This window comes from Panthera onca, chromosome C1, assembly GCF_046562875.1.
Source record: "Panthera onca isolate mPanOnc1 chromosome C1, mPanOnc1 haplotype 2, whole genome shotgun sequence".
In the NCBI taxonomy this organism is placed as follows: domain Eukaryota; kingdom Metazoa; phylum Chordata; class Mammalia; order Carnivora; family Felidae; genus Panthera; species Panthera onca.
Genome location: NC_138346.1, coordinates 55,030,055 through 55,053,807, shown reverse-complemented (window position 1 = coordinate 55,053,807; position 23,753 = coordinate 55,030,055). Strand labels below are relative to the sequence as shown.

Here is a 23,753-nt window from a genome sequence, read left to right as displayed (position 1 = left end):
CTGAAAAACCAGCAAGAATTAAAATATTTAAGAAGGGGGACATTAATACTGAAAATATTTGTAAAAGAGCCAAACAAATATATTAAGATCGCAAGGTAAAACAGATTATAGAGTTAGTCATCAACTGGGTGAAGCTGGTTTCTGTTGTTTATTCTAAGTCCAAGTCAGTATGCACGGATTTGGATGTAAAGAGGTTATAATTTCAAAACTGACTTACACTCAGAGCAGAGAGGAAATTTACCTTACCGATTTGTCCGCGTGGTCATGTGACACGGTCTTCCATCTTACGTTTTACTTTACTTAAATAGCTTATCTGCTAAAAGAGAATGCATTCTACTGAAACTCTTTTGTGGAGGAGGAACGAGGGTAAAGCAGCAGTACAAACAGTTAGGTGGCCACAGAGATATTTAATTGCGTTTGATGATTCACAACAGAGTTGACACAGTGATGGTTCCACAGCTTAGATGACAGACTATTTACATGTATTACAAACACAAGATTTCTCCAGAGAGAAACTGTTTTCCCAGGCATTTTCCACGTATTGAATTCAAATCGAGTAGACCTATTTGGAAATTTATTGGATCGATCTAATTTGGGAAATCTGGAGCACTCGAATCGATTCACTACTCACTGAGGCACCGAAACATTGCACAGGAAACTAAGTTAGGGTGAGGGCCGCACAGCTCTCCGCCATTCCTGACTTGTTTGTAGCCACACACCTGTACTCACCTTCATCATCTTTTACTAAGCTTGTTATGAATAGGTTGTGGAACCCTATGCCACTTTCCTCAGCGCTGAACCTTGTACCTTGCACCAATCTCCCATCTTTGTACCAGTAAACCGTGGGTCTTGGAGAGCCACGAACTAAACACTGGAAATAAGCTGCAGTACCTACAGGTGCATAACAGTCAGAAATACCTTTGATAAATCTGGGAGGCCCTTCCACCACCTGAAATTCAAAAAAGCTGTCTGAATATTTGCTCTTTAGGACTAATTCTTCCTTCATACTGCTTAAAGTCACTTTACTTTTCTTTGTCGTCATAGCAAACATTTCAGAATCTCCCATGGTGAGGAATCCCCGGCAGATAGCCTCTCCTACTCGATTGATAGCTCTGCACCTATATGTTGCACTGTCAGACGGACAGACATTTCGAATTTTAAGGGTGTGACTGCCCTTCTCCTCACTGATCACATATTTGATGTTATCTGGCTCGATACACATATATTCTTTATACCATTTAACTTCGGGACTAGGGATGCCTATGACTGAACATTTGAACACAGCGTCTGAATTTTCTGGAATTTTAAAATCACAAATAGGCATTATAAAGCGAGGAGGCATTTCAAATACTTCTAAATCAATTTTTAAATCTTTGTCTTCTTCTTCCCTTGAAGCCATACTTGGATCTGCTAAATTCAAAGGTAGAACATCCAGACTCACAATCATGCTTTTATGATCAGGAGTAAATTCAGGAACTGTGACTATTTTCACTTGCTTCTCAAATTCCTTAACATCCTTTTCACTTAATTCAACTTCCAGGACAATTTCTTGAGGAGAAGGTGTTCTGGACGATGTAGTGTTTTCCAAATCAAACTCCATGACATGCTGATGTGTTACTGGAGGTGGGAGAGCCACTGCTGTTTCTCTTTGGGGTACTATGTCTACACTGGCAAAGCTCTTTGCTTCCCCTATGATGTTTACTGCATGGCACATGTACTCTCCTGCCTCTCCTTTTTGAATGTTAGAAATTTCCAAAGAACACACATTACCCACCCTTTCTATTTTGATTCTTTCATCTGGCTCGAGCAAAGATTTATTTCGATACCATTTCACACCAGGAACTGGAATGCCCTCAACTTCAACAATGAAGCCTAATGTTGTGTTCTCATATATCTTCCTTTTGGTCAGAGGCTCAATAAAAGATGGGGGCATTTCATTGTCTTTTGGTTCAATGGCTTCATTGGGTGTGCCAAATGAATCAGAACGCCATAGTTCATAAGATGAACTTCTCTCTTCTGTAGGTGTATGGAATTGTTCATTTGGTGTACTGTCCTCCCTTTCTGTTTTTGATGAGTATCTTTTAAAGTTTCCAGTGGGGTTTGGTCCTCCAGTAGGAATAGAATATTTTTCAACCGTTTCTCCTCCTAAAGGTGTAGAATATCTCTCTAGTGTCTCTCCTGGGGGTGTAGAATATCTCTCTAATGCCTCTCCTGGGGGTGTGGAATATCTCTCTAGTGTCTCCCCTGGGGGTGTGGAATATCTCTCTAGTGTCTCCCCTGGGGGTGTGGAATATCTCTCTGCTACCTCGCCTTCGGAAGGTGTTGAGTACCTTTCGGCAGCTTCCTCTAAAAGTGTGGTTCTTGCAATAGTCTCACCTCCTGAATTTGTTGAGGATTGTTTAGTTGTATCTGAAGGAGTAAAATATAAATCAGGAGACTTTGGAGTTTCAAAATGTTCAACAGAGGATGGTGGGGTATAAAACTGATCTAACTCAGGGATCTCTTCACTGCTTGTACTTCCCACATCAATCGAAATATCAGATTCAGGAGAAAATGGGCGACCTAATGTTTCCTGTTGTTGGTTGTAATATTCATACACAGTGCTGAAAGTTACTTCTTCAACCTCCATTGATGTGATTGATTCGCTCTGAACATGCTTTGCCTTGCATGTGGTGTCTTTCATTTCAGGAACTTGGTGCTTTCCAGCAGCAAGTAAGTATTGTGTTAGGGAGGTCTCAGAGTCCATTACTTCTGCTGTATGTGCTTCATCCAATTTAGGTAGATTTTCAGAGAAACAAGTTTCTGTCTTTCCTTCTTCAGTAGCGGAGAAACAAGTTTCATTCTGAACTTGAACTTCTTCATAGCATTTTTCTTTTCCAAAGGCATCACTTTTTTCACTAGTTTGTTCATTTGGATTCTGCTGTTCCTCAGTCATCAAGAATGGAAAGCTCAAGGAGACTTTTCTGTGGCATGTGGCTGCCTCATGATCATCACCACCTTCGTGGTCTCCCAAAATTCCAGTGACATATCCCTGTGTCCCTCCACCCTGCTTTTGAAATGGGGCCAACTCTGGTTCCAAAGTATGCTCTTCTTCCACTTCATGAACCTCTAAAAGCTTTTCCTCACTTGCTGCTTTTTTCAAATGTGAAATGAAACTTCTATCTCCATTTTCTAGAGAACTTTTTTTCTCAGAAATATCCATTTCTCCAACATCAGCAGATGAGGTTTGAAGTGGGGTCCATGATTCACTGTGGGTTTCTTCAGAAAATGATTTAAGAGAAATATCAGTATGTGAAATTTCTAAATTGTGTTCCTGTGTATGTTTTTCCAAATAAAAGGTATTTTCATCCAAATGACTTTTCTCCATCACAGTCCTATTTGAAAACCCCTGACTGGAAGAAATTTCTGGATTGGTGAATATGTTATCTTGCACACTTTTAGAGGTATTTTGTGTTTCGGATTGCAATGTTTCAGTGCCAGCAATTTCTTCTTGGTAAGGTGTTTCCTGCTGCCTAGTTTCTTGCCCTTGAAACTCCTTTGCTGGATCTCCTATATGAGAATACATTTGTTTTAGATCAAATACAATGTTCTCAGCACCAGCTATTTCAGAAGCAGGACGTTGGATTTTAAAGTATGCTTCTGGTTGACTGCCATCTAATGCTTGGAATTTTACATTTGCATTTTCTATTTGAGAGTGGAATTGCTTTAAGTCAAATGTAATAGGTACTTCATGTTCAGTCCTTTCAGAAATTGTAGACTGATCTAGAAGACCTGTTTCTTTTGGTTGTTCCCTCTCTTGTACTTCAAATTCCTTAAGAGTTTGAGAAGAAAGCAGCTTTAAATTCATCACAACGTCAGAGGAATCTGGTTCAGTGTTTGGAGACATTGTCTCTGCCTGACTTAGGTTACTTGATCTTGAGTCTCTTGGCGTCAATGGAAAATCCCTGTCACCAAGCTTCCTTTGAGGAGGATTGACAAATTTCCTGGTAAGTCTTTTTTCTAGAACCCCTTTTTCTACACGTTGTAACTTTTCAAATGCAATGATTCTATGCTTCACTTTTTTTCCTGGGTAATACCTCTCTTCACCCAGGGGTTCTTCATACACAATGACAGATGGATCTTTTGTATCATAACTATCAGAAGTTCTCTCAGAGTAGATATTTGGTAAATAGTCACGTAGGGCATATTCTTGCACATCTTCCCTTTCCGCTTCAAGTTTTCCAAAATCATTTTTTACCTCTTTTCTAATTTTTTTAACTTCACTGATATCCTCGACAAATGGATAAACAGTACCCTCTACTTGGTATCGCTTTGATTTTTCACTTATATGTCCCTCTTTCCCCTCACCCTGATATTGTACGAGTTTGGCTCTGACAGGCTTGTCAATTTTTGTGGCTCTAGAAGCAACCTGCATAAATCTAGGTAGTTTTTCTCTGGAATATGTGCAATGAACCTGGGCTTTCTGGTCTATCTGTTCAGTTGTCTCAAAGCTTTGAAAACATTCCCTTACAGAATGTTCTTTTATATTGGATTGGGGAGTAAAAGGACAAGGTGGGTAATCATAAAAATGCGCCCTTACAGATTCTCCCTGAATTTGTTGATTTTTGGAATATTTTGCATAAATTCCACCAATATTTCCTAATCGACTATATTCCCTGTGAGTGTCAGGTTCCACTGTCAGATCTGAAACACTCTCAGCTGTTCCTGAATTGTTTTCAGCAACACACTTATATTTTCCAGAATCTTGAGAATTGAGGTCATTAATATATAATCTGTGGCTAAAATGAACTTCTTCAAACTGAAACTTGTGGTTCTGCTTTAACATGACTCCATTTTGAAACCATGTTACAACTGGCTTAGGCTCACCAGATAACAAACATTCAAGTATTATAGAACCCCCCTCTCCACATCTGATATGCTTCGGCATTCCCTGTAACATTTTTGGTGGCTCGTTAGTAATATCAGATGAAAATATAAATTTGTGTTTTGGTGACCGAGAAGCTTCATCTTGAGGTCTTGCTTTAGCTCCCAGCTCCTCGGGGTGAAACGGTTCTCTGGACTCTTTATCCTGTTCTGGGGTGGGAGTAGCTGCTGTTATCTGAATTTCTACAGGGAACGAAAGCAATTCTACATCTGCAGAGGGAAGACGTGGGGGGTTAGCGTGTAACATATGGAGATTTGTTTGGCCCTTTTGTCTCAAAGATGGATGAATGCCTTTTGTTTGGTCAAACACCAATGCCAGCTCCTCTTCCTCATCCGTGTACTCATGAAACACAGGGACTCTATGTGCTTCGACACCGTGTCCTTGTTTTGCTTTCACTTTAAGTGTGCCAGTTGTTTTTACTGTTCCATATTGGTTAAACAGCACACAGGTAACAGAACCTTCGTTTTGAGGAAGAACAGAAGAGAAAGTTAATATTGAATAGTTTTCCGAGGTCTGAGAGATATAGCCTCGGTTCCGGGGGATTGGTATATCATTGCTGTACCACGTCACGATGGGTGGAGGATATCCTTGAAAGTGACACACAAATTTACAACTGTCCCCTTCATAAACTTCTTGAGATTCAATTTCTTGAAGAAATGAAGGTGGGCAACATTGTGGATGCTTTTGGAAAGGACTTTCATAAAATCGTGCGTTTTCTTCTTCTTGTTCAGGTTTGAATTCATCAACTTTTGTGGAAATAGAGTGCTGTAATTCTCTCAAATCATCCTTTCTTATTCTCACACTATCTCGTTCTTCATTTTCTTCAATATTTATAACTGGACCAACAGATTCACTGGCATGTGGCATAATAACTTGGGGCACCTTTTCAGGAGTCTCATAGATTTCCTCGTTCTTATTTACAACAGTGATATATCTAGATGACTCTCCAATTTCAGTTTTGGTCATAATTTCTTCAAGTGGTTTTCTTGCTCGGGTCTCCTCACTTACTAGAATCTGACCATATAAATGGTCTTTCTGTAGATTTTCTCTTAGAAATGCCTCTTGGCTCATTCTTATTTCAGTCTGGAGAATTTCTTCATCAACAGTAGTTTGAAAGCTTGTGGGAGGTTCTCCAGATGCTACATTTTGATCCATTTGATTAGAAAGGACATGTGGATTTGGGACAATACCCTCGCTTGAAGGATCTACCTTGTCCCTACCTTCGGCTAGATCAGATACAGACCTGCTTTCCATCTCCTCTCTAGAGAGCAGAGTGTCTTTATCGCTAGCTTCACTTCTCAGAGTTCTCGAGCTGATTTCCGATGACATTTCTGAAAGAGATAATTTCTTTTTCTCCGTTAAGATTTTTCTAGCCTCCCGTAAACGTTGCAACTTCGTTTTGGTCTCCTCGTCCAGGAAGCTTTCACCTACATTAAGCCATTCCCTTAGGTCAGGTTTACTTTCTAAATATTCTTCATCACACAGAAAGTCAGTTTTCTTGCCCGGACTTACTGTCTTAAAGTGTATAGTTCGCATCAATCCCATTTGTTCTACATCTTGTTTTTTGTTAAAGGGAGAGCCTGTAAACCTCAGGCCTACCTTTATCCTGTCTTCTCTCCTTTCAGCTAAAGCCTCCATATTCTCATGTGTCTGTTCTGCCCTTTTCAGAAATTCTAAACATTTCTCATCTTGCCCTTTTTGCATAACAAGCAATGATGCCGTTGATTCAGCGGACCCTTCACTATTAACTGCCAATAATCTATAACTTCCAGAATCTCTGTGCTGGACACTTTTAACCTCTAAGCTGGAAGAGTGATGATGTAAATCACTCTCAGTTTTTATAACCCGTCGAAGACCTGTTGGGATAGGTCGGTTGTTATGAAACCAAGTCATTTCTGGAGTTGGCCAGGCAATTAATTTACACATGAAAACAACGGGTTCGCCCTCTAAAACATATTGAAATGTAAGTTTTTGGGTAAAAGAAGGCTTGAAATACTCGGGCCAGGAGCTTGTAGATGATATTCTACTTGCATATCGTTTAGCAGCCATGGAGCTGTGGTCGAAGTCTTCAGAATCTGAAAAGGCGTCGCGTGCATCTCTTTCTGAATGTTCAGATTCCCCCTCAGAGGACGATTCTGAAAGAAAAATTAAATTATAAAGCATTTTACTATTTTCCATAGTATTTGAAAAAGTTGAAAATAAATGAAATTGCAAAATAGGAAATAAAATAAAATGCATGCTACAGATTCTCACAAATCCATAAAAAAAATTCACTCACCATATTTGTTCGAATAAACGCAACACCATGCTCTGTTTAAAAGATTCTGACACGAAAATCGTTCGTTGTCTGGTCTTTTCTTCAAACTGTTGAAATTTCTTCTTGAACAAGCAAAAATGCATTTCAAAATAACATGTTCCTGTGCATGTTTGTTTTGAGAGCGGGAAATCTTTGTTCTTTTGGTGGCTAAGAGGAAAATCTTACCTGACTTGCAGAGAGTGGAATAAACGCCCTTTCTGATCCTTTTGATTGTTGGATTAAATTATTATCTTTTTGAGCATTAACTATTTAAAAAAAAATCTGCAAGAACTTTAACCATAAGTAATTAACTAAAATAAAATGAGAAGGCGTTTATTCGAACTAATACAGCCATAAAGTCACAACGTTACGCAGAGAAAAGCAGGCAATAATGATCATGTAAGGCAGCTATCTGCAAGCCAGTGTAAGAGACAGATCAATGTTAAAATGATGTATGTGCATGAAGTGTAAACCAGAATGAGAATGTAACATTTTCACACATCCTAAATGAAGTAGCATTTCAATCATCATAATTCATTCATGACATTGCATTCTGAGACTGACAGCTAGGTGATTGCCTATTGTTCAATTTAACTCGCTGCGATTTTGAAAACAAATTCCACTAATTGATTTCATGCATTAAGATGACAACTTTTTCTGATACACACTTATGAAAATGGCTGCAAACATGAAGTTGAAAATGGCTGATAAATTTTAAATATAAGACTTTAAATTACTGTCAAACAAATTACTGTGAAATGCACGTAACCATCAGCATACTAAACCAGGCATGCGACATAGTAATATATACTCTAAGAGATATATTTGTACATCTATGTCATTTTTCTCAATATTACTAAGAGAAAGTAGGCAGGTCAAGGATTCTATTAATCCTTCAGAATTTCTACTTAAATCTCACATCCAATATAACAAACAATACCTTTCATCTCCACCTCAATCTCCTCTTCAATCCTCCCGTGCAAAATTGATTCTGGGGCTAAAATGGGAAAACATATAAAGAGATTTTAATGATTAACCTGATATACTTTCTGCCTCAATTCATATATTCATATAATTATAATTTCCTCTTCATTCTAGTAACAGAAAACTATGTCCCCCAAGTGCACCCAAAAAATCCATGCCAGACAAATCAATGAGCTGATAAAGTACATGACAATGTCGGCAGAAAGATTTTAAAACATTTTTTATTTTAGGTTCTCTATGAAATTTCCACGTTTAGTTTCATAACTCCCCATGCCTTTACATGCATTCCAAAAAGCAATCCATAAACTAAAGGAATATTCTCTTTTTTAAAAATAAAAATGTCCTATCGATGGAACACTTGCTAAGAGAAGGAATCACATTTAGAAGGAACATGCATTTTCTAACTTGCCGCCTTTTGCCGAGGGCTATTCTCAGGTTTTCCTGCAGAATTAAGCGTTTCCTGCTAGTAAATATGCCTTTCATTTGGACCACCTTTAAAACTTGAGACTACACAAAGTCTGGTTACATGTTAAGGAGCAAAACAGAGTCCTCAAGTCAAAATAGCTTTTATTATATAGGGAAAAGGCACAGGCTTTAGACACAATCATCTCTGGGGCAGCTTCCTGGGAAAGGTGGGTGCCTTGGTTCCCTCTTGTTCTTCTGTCCATCCGTGTGGAACTGTGTGGGAACGCGGGACTCCATGGCTCCTCCGTTCCTTGTGGGCTTTGGCATGAAGTGAATGACAAACTTGCTGTTTTCCTTGACGATTCTCTCTTTACTTCATGGGTTGTTTTATTTTGTGACTCTTTGTGTGTTTTAAAACTTTTAGTGTCTGAACCAAGGGCAATTTTTGTAACTGTTCTGGTTTGCGATTCGTTTGCTAGGTGAGAATAAAGTTAGGAAAAGTAATAAATTAGCTGTGTTTGTAAGAGTAAAACACACGCTGAATTTAGAGAAGGTGATGTGTCATTAGGATGAGAAGGAAAGCAGCATGTTAGTCCCCAAACTAACATATGATATATCTATACTTTTACGTACAGAAGAACTACTCAAACAGACTTACAGGGTTTACCTTCCTACTTGATCTTTGCGGATAACTACTCTGCCTACGTAGAGTTACAAGGCCAAAGTAAAAGAGGAACATGTAAAGACTGGTCTTATGTGCGATAATTAGATAACTGTGCCTGATCCTTCATTCTTCAAACACTTAAAAGTGGCTTATCTTTTCACTTTCTTAAGTACCAGTGAGGCAGTCTGGACTTCCCAAGAGAAAAATGCTCATGCTCCAAGAACACTTTAATGATATAATCCATTAGAACTGAGTGAACTAGAAATCCTGTGGCAAAAATGTCCAGCTTAAATCCACTCTGGCCATGTGCTGATCAAGCATGTACCATGGCCCTACATTCCTTAGGAAACGAGTTGAAAGACCTACATTGTTCCTACCTCCACAACACAGCCAACTCTCAATTATATGGCTGCAGAAACCGTCATGGTTGTCACCACGTCACCTCCAGATAAATAATCACTATGTGTAATTATTGCACTAGCCAGCAGCTATGGTGAAATTGAGAGTCAACTCTTTGGATGGTGGAATTTTCCATCTAATTTGCATAACTAGATCTCAGTTCTGGAGCTATTCCCTTTGAAGCCTATGAAAATGTTACCAGAAAGAGCTACAGAACAAAATGTCAGATTAAGAGATAAAAAAGACTCCTTTGGGCGAATGAGGATTACAGATATATTAAATGATATATGAGACTCTTTCAAAATTCAGAGCCAAGATGGCTGTCATATAGCACTGTACTATCCCCTGCTCGTCTCTAACATTTCAAAAATGGATGGAGAGATCAGAAAAGACCTTGAGGCCACAGGTCTCCACCGACCCCTGGAGATGCTAGAACTTCTTCCATCAGTTACCTTTCACGGGACTCAGTAAAGACTCTTTGCTTACAGACATACAGCATGGGATTCTAGCACCTGAAGAATAACTTTCCTGTTTCATTAGTATCTAAGAGGAGGTCCATGGATAAAAGGAAGAACTTATCTTTTCCGAGACAAATTTATTCATTCCCTTCCAGACATGGTGGCAAATCAAGCACGATAACAACAAAAATAATAATCTTGCCATGAGATAATTCTAGAATTCCAGGAAGATCTGGGACTTTGAAGCAGCAGCACCTATTAAGAAATAGCTATAGACTCCTAATTTTGGTCCAGACAGAGCCCTATCATTATCAGTGCACAATTTTCTATTGCTCCTTATAAACATCTAGAACTTCCAGATCTGCAAACAAAGGGCAGATGAGAACTTTTGAGCCTCCTAATATTAAAATAATTAAATTTAAGCTTGGCGCAGTATCAGGCACAATAATAAATAATCAATAATTGATTAACAGCTTGACCTTCTTCAGTATACCTTGTAGGGGGCATATTTGGGAAATACTAGGAAAAGCATTGCACGTGAAATAAGCCATAACCTTCCAAAATGAGATTTGAAAGTTACACTTCCCTGAATCTAGACTGGAAAGTTAAAAATGTTCATCACAAGTCTGGCCAATAACTTGGCTGACTTTCGTGAGTCTTTTACGAATAGAGTGCTAAGTTAGAGATATTCTAATTAATATATTCATTGATTCAATTTGCACAGCAGAAAAGCTGCATAAAGCGATGGGGATGAAATGAAGCAAGTCAGAGCTAAAAGCCAAATAAGCACCTTCTATGCTTAGTACTGCTGACGTTGTCTTCTCTCCATACTCATTGTGGACACTGCAGCTGTACAGTCCTTGGTCTACCAGCTGAACGTTACATATGATAAGAAACTGAATATTTCCACGTTGTGACTGCTTCACTCTTTCAGAGTCCTCGATCTTTATGCCTTCATGAGTCCAGGTTACATCAACAGAGGATTCATCTTGTAAGACACAGAGGAATTCAGCAGTGTCGCCGCACCTTACAGAGAGGTCCTGAAGCTGCAGGAGAATCTTTGGTGCCTCACCCACTGCCTCTTCAGCATAGTTCCCAGATAACTCAGTGCTTTCTGCAATTTGTGAAAGGGACGCAGTGTGGCGCAACTCTACATTTTGAACCGATGCAGCTGTGTGGATGGAACTTTGAGATACACTTTCAAAAACCTGTGATTCATATTCATATGATGATCCTTGAAATGACTTAATTTCGTTTTGGGATAGTTTGCTCTCCTGCTTTGTGAAAGAGGAATCTGCCACTGCCTGGGACTTGGTGGACTCTCTTACATCTTTCCCAGAACTCTGCCTAGCTAGGGCTTGCACTGTATAATCAAGTGACAAGAAAAAGAAAAGAATATTAAGATCTAAGCTTTGTCACTTGGTTAGGTTAGTAACATAAAATGGCATGGAAGATGAAGATGGAAGACGTCATTGTCACTTGGAAGCAGCATGCCAAATGGAGTATGCTCTAGGATGTCAGATCATACAAAAGAAAGTTCATTCCCAGTGACCCAGTGATGAATGGATGATGAAGGCTCATGCGATGCCATAGCGTCTCTGCGTCCTTCCTTCTGTTGTCACTGCAGCTAACCAGAGTTACATAGTCTCTCCCTCTCTCTCTCTCTCTCTCTCTCTCTCTCTTTTCCCTCTCCTGGGATACCATTTGTCCTTCTTCTTCTGTATACTTTATAAACAATATACAGCAAATGGATCATTAATGATCCAATCATGAGATGTCGTTTAGAAAAGTAAAAACATCACGCAAAGCTGATGCCTTAAAAAATACTAGTGTACTATGCAGAATATACACTTCAGTGAGATTTTAATTGCATAGGTTAACCCATAATTGAGAACTAAGGAGGACTTGTTGGGTGTTATTTTATTAGTAAATTATCGACTGACCACACTATGCAATGAGACAAACAGTAGAGACTCTCATTAGTAACAGTGGGAGTAGGAGGTATGAAGCAAATCCAAGTCTTTAAAGCAACATGAGCTTTACCTTTTGGAGTCACTGTGAGTGTAGCTGCACAAGAGGCTTCCCCAGCACTATTGGCGGCTTTGCAAGAGTACTGCCCAGCATGCTCTGAGTAAGCATCAACTATAAGCATTAAAGCCATGCCTGTGGACTCCTCAAAATGGAAAACTACATCTTTTGTTGGTAGAATTGGCTGCTGGTTATGAAACCACTGGATTTCTGGCTTGGGAATGCCAAAAACCCTTGCATGAAATCTGACTGTCTCCCCGCTGTGCACCCTGAGGCTTGATAGAGGCTGGATGAAGATGGGCTTTTGGCCAAGGGAGTCCTTCTTAAATGAAACTGATGAAGAAACATGCCATTGGGAGTTTGATGTAACTTCTCCAAATTTGCTAAATCCTGAAAAGAAGCATGCCAACCTTTAATGTCTTACCCTGCATTGAAACCAGAACTCATTTGGAGTTGTCTACAGATCTGTCGTAAATTGTAATGGTGAACTAGAATCCAGACCAATCTTAATGCCTTGTCAACGTATGACATTATTGGTTCCAAGTCACACATGTTCACTTCCATTTTCCAGACAAACAAATGGAGACATAAATAGTCTAAGAAACTTCACCGTATTGTTTGTGAAGGCAGTAGTGAAGTACACAATTTCATTTAGGTATTCTTGTTTTCTGTTTTTATTTTTTTCCCCTCTGGTTATAAAATCAGATTTTCTATTTTGTAAACGACTTTAAATTGATTATTAAGAAAGTATCTGATTATTATTGTATTTAAAATTAAGGGAAAAATCAAAGTTGCCTTCAATCCTTATGTATTTGTATATAGTTAAGAATACATAGACTAAATTAGCTCAGCAAAAATAGTCTGACTGTATAAAAATATTGTTGTTATCTTGTTTTGAATCAAAGTGCTCCCCACTGCCAGGGAAGTGTTTCTGATTGCAGTTTAAAAGCCCCAAATATCAGAAATGCTAAACCATCTTTGGACTGGGCCCCTTAACCTGAAGGCATTCTTGGAATGATGGCGAATGCATCTAGATGGTGTCCAGACCCGAAATCATCCTCTGTAGCTTCTGTGAACTCAGAATTGTGTCAAGACAATGGGGGGATAGTAACGCTGGCATTAAAAAACATTTTTTTTAAATTTTCATCTTAGCTAAATGAGAAAACAATTCTACCTAAGTATTTCTTTAGCATATTTCTCTCCATTCTGATACATGCTGATCAGAAAGCATGAAAGCTGGCGAGGAGAGCAGTACATTACAAAACAATATAAAGACAAAGCAGGGCAAAATAGAAAATGATGGTTTGTGATTCATCATGAGATGGGATAAAAGAAAAGTAAGAATGTCATATATAACATGGAAACAATTAGTTGCATTAAAAGAGAATGGTAGGGCCAATGATGGTTTACATGGAATCTTTAGTGATTGTTACTGGCATTGAAAGATTAGATCCATATTTAAATGTGGTTCTTAAAGTTGTTTACTGTACCTGCCAGTCTCAAGTTGGCTGTGCTTGATACTTGACCAACAGCATTATTAGCAACAAAAGTGTAAGTTCCTTCATCTTCCGGAAAAGCTTCGGCAATTTCCAGTTGGTAAGTGTCTTCAAATTGAGTCATTCTAAAGAACCGAGATGGCTTGATTTTCTTGTCTTTGGCGTACCAAGACACTTTTAGATCTGCATCACAAAAGAAAAAAAAGCTATTTAAAATCACAAAAAGTGGTGGATGATTTTACCTGCAAACACAGTATTGATTACATTGTTGACTACATTTCATATTTATCTTAATAACATTAGATTTCCCTTTTGGGCTTGCCACATCTGCTCTTTTAGGTTTCCTTTTCATCTTTAAGAAAAACATGATTCCAGAAAAATCCAGCTTATAGACTGGTTGTAATATTTGAACTTTTATAATTTTAATTATATTCTTTTTAACCATTTGCAGTCCATGCTGTGGAAACAGGGTCAAGGTTTTGACATAGTGACCTTGAGAAAAAGACAGTCCTAAGGTAGAGTCATCAGGATGGGTTTTATCTAGGATTGTGGTTGCTTACGAGGACAGGGAGAGGAAATTCTGTGCTTCTGGTGGGCAGAAAGATCAATCAAAAAGAGAGCTGAGAGAATCAACATTCCCAAAAGTATAAAACAGACACCCTGTAGTCTGAAGAAAAAAATTCTATACTGTCATTACCAATGAGCAAGCATTGAAATTGATAGATATATTTGGCTTTTTTCAAAGTAACAGTAATAGTATATAATAATAAAACCAGTTCTTTTCATATAAGGAGTTGAATCATGTTAAAATGATAGAAAATAACCCTAAAGCAAAGATAAAATAACATTATATTGTTATGGTTTAAGGTAATGTGCACTTTAAAAAATATTGTACTTCCATTGAAACAGTAACCCTGTAAGTCAAGAGTGGATTTAAATTTAGCTATTTGTTTTAAAAGCCACAACCCAAGCTGAGCATGATCACTATACCACTCCCTTATCTAATTACCATCTATGGAGGATTCTTTTGTGGTGCAATCAGCTAGCATTTGTTTGCATTTTGGCACAAATATTGGCTTGTGAAGGTTTCCCTCCATCCTGCCCATGGTGGTAGTATTTTTAAACTACAGGTTCTCCTTTTAAATCTCTTCACTTCCTTAGGTAGCAAGGTAAGGTAGAAAATGGAACGCTGATACCACAATTTACCAGCTGTGTGACCTTACACCTGTCATTTAATCTCTCTGGACCAGTCTTCTCATTTGTAAAATAAGATGCATAATAATTCATGAGCTATTTTTTTTAATATATGAAATTTATTGTCAAATTGGTTTCCATACAACACCCAGTGCATGAGCTATTGTTTGCAATAAATTGTTGTGTGAATTAAATGGCTTACACATGGAAGGAGCTTTATAAACCACTGCCACAAGTCAGTCATTATAGAAAGAATGTTTAACCTCACAAGGGATCAGCAGTGCCTTTAATAATTTACCAAAAGTCAGGGCCAGGTGATGTAAGAGACAACACCATCACATGGAATTTAGCGATCATTCTATAACTATTTAGTTTGTCTATTAAACCTCAACAGAAATGGAAGATGAAGGGTTTAGTTCACCACTTTGCAAGGTTCTCTGCATATTACTACTGACAGAGGTAAACTGATTGAAGCCCTAGGATAGGCATGTATTGTCAACAATAAATAAGCTAACAGGTGAGACCTCTCTTGGTAATGGATTTGGTGCTTCTGACTGGGCTGCCCCTTTCTGTGTTGGTCACTGGCCTCTTTTGGCTTCCGTGAGGCCTCTCCACTGTCCCTGCTCCCCATTCTATTACTCCATTGTATTTGGTCCCTAAATTCTGTTCATTCCACCTCTTGAATTCAATATACACCCTTTTTTCTCCCGATTCCCCTAATTGAGGGCCTTGTCAGCACCTTCCAAGCCTGTTAGGATGGCCTCTCCCTTGGTCCTCACCTGGTCTCACCTCCCACATCTGACCATTCCTCTTTTCACTACCACAGTAGTGTCTCTAAAAAAGTAAATCATGTTACCCAGAGGCTTAAAAATCCTTCAGTTGCTCCTTAGTATAAACAAGGTAAAATCTAAAATCCTCAGCATAGAATACCAAACCTTTAGTACCTGGCCCTTGCCTTCTTTTCTGGCCTTCTCATCCACTTATCACACCACTTTCCAACCATACTTAAGCCACTTGTTGTTTCCAGCACATGAAGTACCCTTGCAAGCTTTTATGACTTTGTAAATGTCGTTCTCTGCCTAGAACACCGCTGTGTTCAAGGATCCTGTTGATTTTTCAATGCCCAGTCTGTGCATCTCTGTTCATGTTGCAAACAGTCAGCGCTGAGTACGTGGGCTGTTATGGCACTTACAACCTTGGGATCTAGTTGTGCACATGTGTCTCCTCACCTACACTCAATTCTATGAAAGCCAGGTCTGGCATCCCTAGCAGCTAGTGTAATGTTTCAATAGCGGTCGAATAAAACTGAAGAGTTACTTAAATGAACAACAGGAACCCATCATTGCCAGACTACTTATTTTATTTATCTAGCTGTTGCTCAGTAAGCCTTTAAATGATACTGATTATCTGTAGAATAAACATTGGTAAAAATGTAGCTTTATTACGTTTTAAAATTTTGCTTTTACAAATTGCTTTTCCACCAGTAGGTGGCACCAGAGACCTTCAGTAGGCAACAGTTTCTCATAAAAGCACCACTAGATTGCTGAGGGCCAAGTTCCATGCTTCAGTATGTATTGGATTCCAAAAACATGTGACTGAGGTTTCTGAAGACTGATAATTTTTTTCACATTTGTAGAAGGCAGGGCTGAATTTACTTTCCTAGGGTAATACTTGCTCAGAGAAAGTTGTGTAAATATATTTAGTCCCAGGGGCATCAACCTTTATGATTTGGTGAGCTTTTAAAAGGGCATTTTACTTAAAGAACTTAAATTTTGCCATATAGAAAATACATTTGCAAGAGGATGCTCAAATCTCTATACGTGTATAAATAGTACCACACATAAAGAGTTAGTAATCCATAAATTTATAAAGTCCATTTAAACATTTAAAGATGTCAGTCATATGAAAAAGATATTTTTCTCTTTCTACCCCAATTGGAGTCTTTTTAAAAAAATTATTATTATTATTATTATTATTATTATTATTATTTTAGAGAGGGAGAGAACATGTGTGTGTGAGCAGGGGAGAAAGGCAGAGGGAGAGAGAGGGAATCTTAAGCAGGCTCCACCCTTAGCATGGAGCCTGATGCGAGCTTGATCCCACAACCCTGGAATCATGACCTGAGCAGAAACCAAGAATGGGATGCCCAACCAACTGAGCCACCCAGGCGTCCCCCAATTGGAGTCTTATGAAAGGCTTAAAACATATTTTTGTAATACCTTAAAGGCAAAACTATAATATTATTTATAAACTGAAGAGTACTATATAAAGACTACTGCTTTAAACGACCCATATATATGTATATTGATTTGAAAAATTTCCTCTAAAAATTCAATGGAAGGACAAATTATTTAGTGTGGCTTTAATGAATTTGATATTAAAATGCCTTTTCTTTACTGTGTTAGTAGGATATTATCAAATCAGATCTTATTTCTTAATATTTAGTGTTTCTCAAACTCACAAAGTCTATGGTATTTCTCCATGTTGGTTGCTCACTACCAGACTTTTATGTTTATATAATTCCCCTCTATAGCTATAATAAAATTAATGTATTGAGCACCAGTCACTTGCCAGCCAGGCCTATAGATGCTTTACCTACATCATTAATTATCTTTTCATTATACTCATAAAAATCAAACAGGTCCATTTGGTTTCTAGATCAGCATCTTCACCTCAGAGGAGGAAATCATCAGGTTTTAGAAGGCCAATTGAAATACTGACTTGTTTACAAAAATGGCTCATGGCAATGCAGAGATTGGGTTGTAAACCAATGGAAGAAGCATAAAAATAAACCTACACTTAACTAGGAATGCTATGAAGCTAAGCTCTAAGAATTTCCCTTTGGTGGGCATATATAAGGGCCAAGAATATGAGAGTGACTTTCATTTGGGATAAAGGTGATTTACTTTTTCCCTACCTGAGATAAATTTACAATCATAATTGGCTTGAAAGAGCTGCAAATATTTTGCCTCATTCTACCAACATCAGACTCCTGAGGCTGTGAGACAGGGCCGTGGGTGTTTGGGAAGCATGCCCCAATTAAAGAGCACACAGTTAACCAACTGAGGGTTACTATATGATGAACACTGTGCTACGCGCTGGTGTGTGCTATCTAACACGATCCTCATTGGTATTAGTCATTTGATAATCATTCTTTTGTCCAGTTAACAAGTACATATTGACTATCCACTATGTATGAAGCTATCCTAGGACAAGGATTCACCCTCACTGCCAAGGGTCTTACCTTCTAGTAGCCACTGCCTTTTTAGGCACCAGGTTTTAGGTGCTAAGACAGAATCCCTGCCCTTGTGAAATGTATGTTCTAAGATCAAAGGCAATACTATTCTTACTTTACTCATGAGGAAAAGAGAGCCAGAGAAATAATATATTTGCCTAAGGTCACACAGGGGAGCCACAATTCAAATCTAACCTCTCGGATTATAATGCCCTTACTTTTGATGCTACAGTTCAGTAGCGGTAAACATGGTCTATTCCTTAGTTCAGTAATTCAAGTAAGTCTTCTGCAAGATTCCCATTAAGAGTCAAATTATGCCTGGGACGTGTCTGTGATGGAGGAAAATGTGAGAAAGCTCTCCTCAGATCATTCTGTGTAAGTATTAGCAACGATATCTTTGCTCATGAACCTACCTGTTCCAGAAACTCTGCACTGAAAACGGGCTGGCTGTCCCTCAGAAGTGACGGTGTCCTGAAGTGGGGTAATGAGAGCAGGAGGATAAACTGGCATTTCCTGATCTGGAGACACGACTTCCGGAACTAAAGAAAGGGACCACAAGATGCGTCAGGATTAAATCACCTGCAGACCTCAAAGAAGAACGGAGCACGTGGATTTATCTTAATTCATGTGGCATCAGGGCACTTTCTGAAAGCTGAGCAGCAATCCACTTGTATGAGCTCCAAATTGTATTCATAAATGCAGTGGGACAACACACAAAAAGCGGGTTTCTTAGGTTTTATTTTAAGCTGAGGCTAGCGAGGCCTTTCTACCTTCCACGGAGAGGGAAGCGGACGTCGTGGCTACTCCATAGTCATTCTTGGCTTCACAGGTATAAACAGCCGCGTCCTCTGGGAAGGCTTCAATTAGCAAGAGCGTGTACTCTTGCCCGTCGTGAAGGAATTTGCACTTGAAGCCAGTGGAAAGCAGCTGCTCTTCCTTGTACCAGGAAATTTTGGGCTGTGGTCTGCCAGATATCACAGCACAGAAGCGGGCAGGCTTGCCAGACTGCACAGTGACAGGCTGGAGCTCCTGCAGAATTTGGGGTGGTTCTGGAGCTGGGAGTAAATGAAAACAAACAGCTTGTGAAAAAACATGACAACACAGGAGAGCACGTGAAAGTCTGTGTTCATTTGTGGCCAGTCCCCACAAACAAAACTTTGGAATTATGATAACTTTACTTGCCTCAGAATATTGTAATGTTCTTTGTGCTGGGAAGGAAGAAAACATTTGGAATTTTGTCCTCGAGGAGAGAGAATAACTTTAGAAAGGTACTTCTATTTGAGGCTTGGTGACGGGGTGTTGCTGCGAGTGTTGAACTTGTCAACATAAGGTGATCGCCCCTTTGCATGTTGGGGTCTGGGTGGGGGTGCAGTGATGCACAGTACCCTAAAAATGCTAGAACAGGGGTGCCTGGGTGGCTCAGTCAGTTAAGCGTCTGACTTTAGCTCAGGTCGTGATCTTGAGGTTGGCAAGTTCGAGCCCCATGTCAGGCTCTGCACTGTCAGCACAGAGTCTGCTTTGGATCCTCTGTTCCTCTCTCTCTCTGCCCCTCCCCCACTCATTCTCTCTCTCTCTCTCTCTTTCTCTCTTTCTCTCTCTCAACACTAAAAAAATTGTGAGAACTGCCACGTGCTACCTAATTTTACATCATTTGGACAAACCATGTGGTGATGTGGTTCATTTCATACTGGTTTGTTTTCCAAGTATTTGTGTATGTGTCATAGTCATTTCTTTATATATAGGTGCCAATGAAGCACAATCAGTAACTACGAAGGTAAGAATACATGTTATTCCAGACCTAGTTAGAGGCAATTAGGTAGATTGAAAAAAACTCACTTTCCTGCTATCCTAAGTAAAGCATCTTGTCTGTGTTGTGATGAGTGAGGGGAACTAGCTAGTTTACTGAACACAGAGATGGGGAGAAAGGACTCCTGTGAGGCTGGTTTCTGACCTTTACTTCTCTGTGCCTCAGTCTATCCACCACTAATACAGAAATAATAAGAACTGGATATCATGATCACTTGGTCTCCTAGGGACTGAGGGAATGTTGGCAATATGGTTCTTTTTTATTAACTTGAGATTTTCCTAGAGTTCCTTCATCTGCCTCAGGGGTATTTGTGCAGACAGATATGACTCAAAATTAAAATAGGGATGAATGGTCCATTTTCTCTATTTAGGTTAGTCTCATTTCCAGGCCAGTTTCAAATTCAGCTCTAAGGTTTGTAATGAAGAAAGAAAATGGTTTAATGGCACCCCTCTCAGCCTTTGGTAGCATGTGGAATTTCCCCTAAAAGTAAGAGCCTATGATCCTAGGGCTTGGGGCAGAGAAAACCTAGTTGAACATTGCCTGTGGCTGTCTAGGCCCTCTGGGGCCTCAAAGAGGACCTTTGGGTTTTCTCAAAGGAAATGACCCTATGGCTTGGTAAGTCTACTGGTACTTAAGCACTTGGGGGCAAGGGCAGAAAACTTGACCAGCTGAATTCTGTATCTAGAAACCCATTGGGGGTCTATTATAATTGACATACAGTGGCTATCAAATAGTGTTGACCAACTCAATTAAGATCCAGCCACTAGGCACTTTCAAGAAATGACATCTTTAAGTCTTTTTAATAGCTGCTGTCCCTTTACCAGGGAATGATGTGAAAATAAATGTAGTTGCAAGCATACAAGGACCATGGCTTCCCTAGAGATTTCCCAGAAACTATCAGCACTTTAGGAACTTAAAGAAGAGGATTACTCTAGCTGGATTCACAAAACACATCAATATCTCCACCTACCATTGACATAGAGTGTAACAGAACTCCTGTTCCTTCCTGCCACAAAGGTGTATTCGCCGGCATCGCTATGCCTGGTCTCAGAGATAAACATCCTGTGGATTCTTCTCTCCACCACATACTGGTATCGTTCTTGAATTTGGAAGTTGATTTCAATGCCGTCTTTATACCAGTGGGCATCCACATCATCTTCGTTGACCTCAAACTCAACCACAGCACGTTGTTTCTCAATAACCTTTTGATGGAACAACAGAAAAAGAGAATTGAAGCCCCGGTTTCCTTTCAGTTTTGACTTGTTTCTAAAACTGCTTATTTCAAGAGTGTGCCAAACTTATCCATTACGATATAAAAAGCTGACTGGTTGTGTCACATTCTGATTTGTCCTGCATATCCTTGGACAATTGGTGCCCTAACTTCTTCTGTAGAAATCATGCTTATACCTGCACTGAGGAGAGATGCTGCCCCCAAAGAGACCATGTTCGAGTCCTTAAATGTTTGCTTCTTAACTAATAATAACAGAAATAATGACACTTTATGCCCATGGGCTTTTTATTTTCGACAAAGCTCTTCTAAGTTAGTACTCAATTTGATTTCATGGGGTAGGAACAAGAATCTACTGGAGTAGGTGGAAGCTATTATCCTCGTTTTTAAGAGTGAGGAAATCAAGGTTCAGAATCAGACAATAAAGGACAGAAGATTTATTCAGGTGGCCTGAGTGGCCCGGTTCTCCTTAGACGAGCAATATGATAAATCTGAACTCTAATGACACTTCTCTTACCATGTTATCTCCATTACATCATTTGAGAAGACTGGCCCTCATGAGAATAAATTCTGCACATGTGGTAGACAGCAGAGGTGTCTGGCTCAGCATGTTTGCTAGGAATCCAGCTTTGCCCGCACCAGTCTTCCTCTTGGACCTAAGAGGAAGTGTTTCCAGCCAAGTCCCTACATACCTGCCTCTCCATAACAGAAGGCTTCTGAGGAAATGCCACCTTGTTCTAAATTCCCTGAGTTCTAGCTGCTGTGTAAACACCGCAACTTAAATTTTAGTTCTTTTCTGGTTTGTGCAGCTTGGCAGGTGGCCATTTGTTAGACAGTGAAGTTTCCACAGCTGTTTTAATTAAAGTATCTAGACAGCTGCTAAGGACACACCATTTCCCTAAGTGAGGGAAAACTGTGACTAAATTGATGTCAGATCAAGAGTCTAAGCCAGCAGGGATCAGCTGTTTTCATTCTTTAGAAGACTGTGCTTAGAAAATTCTAAAGTTAAAAAATTAGAATACCAAACTATGGATTACAGGCTCCTGATGATGTCTCCCAAAATTCAGCATGTAGACAATACCTGAACCGACTTTTTAATACTCCGGATGCGAACATCTCTGCCCTCTACAAAGAGGTTAGCAGTGGATATGTTGCCTCCTGCCACCACTGCGTATTGCCCGGCATCAGACATGCGGGTGGATGGGATCAGGAGGCGGTGGACGTATTTCTCCTTCTGTATCTTTATTCTGTAGATGAAATGGAAATTGAAGTTCAACGCACAGTGACTCAAAGCAAACTGCGCATTCCTTGAATGCGGCAAAACAAAACGACTGACCTATCCACAATCGGCAGTTCTTGGCCATCTTTCATCCACTGGACAGTGATGTCAGGTTCAGAGACTTCACATTCAAACATGGCTCGCTTCTTCTCGAGAACCTTGATGTCCTTAATGTGTTTCCTAAATTCTATATGACGAGCTGGGAAACAGCATGCAAAAAAATTAACCTTTCTAACAGCCTTATGACATAACTTACTTAGTATACAATTCACCTGTTTAAAGTGTTCGATTCAGTGGCCTTCAGTATAGTCAGAGTCATGCAACAATTACCATGATCAATGTTCGAATATTCCCATTACCCCAGAAAGAAACCATGCACCCCTCAGCCATCACCCTCCAGACACCTTCTACTGTCTGCCCTCAGATTTAGAGACAAATCTGTGTCTCTACAGATTTGTGTATTCTGACATTTCCTATAAATGGAATCACACAATATATGGTCCTATGGGACTGGCTTCTTTCACTTAGCGTAAAGTTTTTAAGATTCATCCATGTTGTAGCATGTACCAGCACTGGCTTTTTATTGCTAACAATATTTCATGACATGGATACCCACATTTTATTTTTCCATTCACTAATTAGTGCACTGATTAACATTTTGCATAGTGTATTCACATTTATTTTTATGGATAGGACGTTTGTGAAACCGTACCTTCCACATAAAGGGTGGCTGTTGATGTAGCTTTTCCAGCCACAAAGGTGTACTCAGCTGCATCCCCAAAGTGCACGTTCCTGATGTTCAGTGAGTGCGTGAGCTTTTTGGTTCTCATCTGGCACCTGTCAGTTGATTTGATTTCCACACCATTCTTTAACCATTTGTATGAGATGCCTTCATAGTTCACGGTCACCTCAAAGGTAATGGTGTCTTTTTCTTCAGCATTGATGTCTTTCAGCATGGATGTAATCATGATTGCTGCAAAGGGGAAGAAAATACACCCAAGGAGACTTTGTGTCAGCATGATGTGAGTTACAACAAGCACAGAGTGAAAACTAGGGATGTGTTTAGTATGTCTGCTAAGGTGATTGTAGTTCAGGGATATGAGCTGTGAGAGGTTCCAGGTACCCCTCTACAACAGGACAAGGCCAAGCAGAAAGAGCTAGTGATAGACACTAGAGCATGTTTGTAGGTAGCCTTTCCAGGCTACTCTAATCAGAAAATTTTAAACAGATAGAGATACTAGTGCCTAAGTGTGCACACATAGTAGATGTGTCAATCAAGGATTTTTGAGTGGGTTAACTGGTTAGGAAGGAAAGGTGTAGAATACGGAATAACCAGGAGTTTCCCGAATATTTTAT

The 23,753-nt window shown here is 39.4% G+C and overlaps 1 protein-coding gene across 2 annotated transcripts in view; it reads right to left on the bottom strand.

Moving 5' to 3' along the window:
* Positions 1-23,753, bottom strand: part of TTN (titin) — a 276,115-nt gene that overhangs the window by 214,251 nt on the left and 38,111 nt on the right. The window contains exons 38-46 of one of the 2 annotated variants that reach the window (XM_060621971.3): positions 23,110-23,370; positions 22,455-22,596; positions 22,200-22,365; positions 20,861-21,092; positions 18,854-19,138; positions 18,497-18,622; positions 13,649-13,837; positions 8,161-8,217; positions 388-7,059 (exon numbers count right to left, since the gene is read on the bottom strand). In XM_060621971.3, the coding sequence (XP_060477954.2) occupies positions 659-7,059; positions 8,161-8,217; positions 13,649-13,837; positions 18,497-18,622; positions 18,854-19,138; positions 20,861-21,092; positions 22,200-22,365; positions 22,455-22,596; positions 23,110-23,370 (7,859 nt within the window). In that variant the 3' untranslated portion in view covers positions 388-658. Of the gene's footprint in view, positions 1-387; positions 7,060-8,160; positions 8,218-13,648; positions 13,838-18,496; positions 18,623-18,853; positions 19,139-20,860; positions 21,093-22,199; positions 22,366-22,454; positions 22,597-23,109; positions 23,371-23,753 lie in introns of those variants that run through there. The other variant, XM_078451133.2, reaches the window with a different exon arrangement.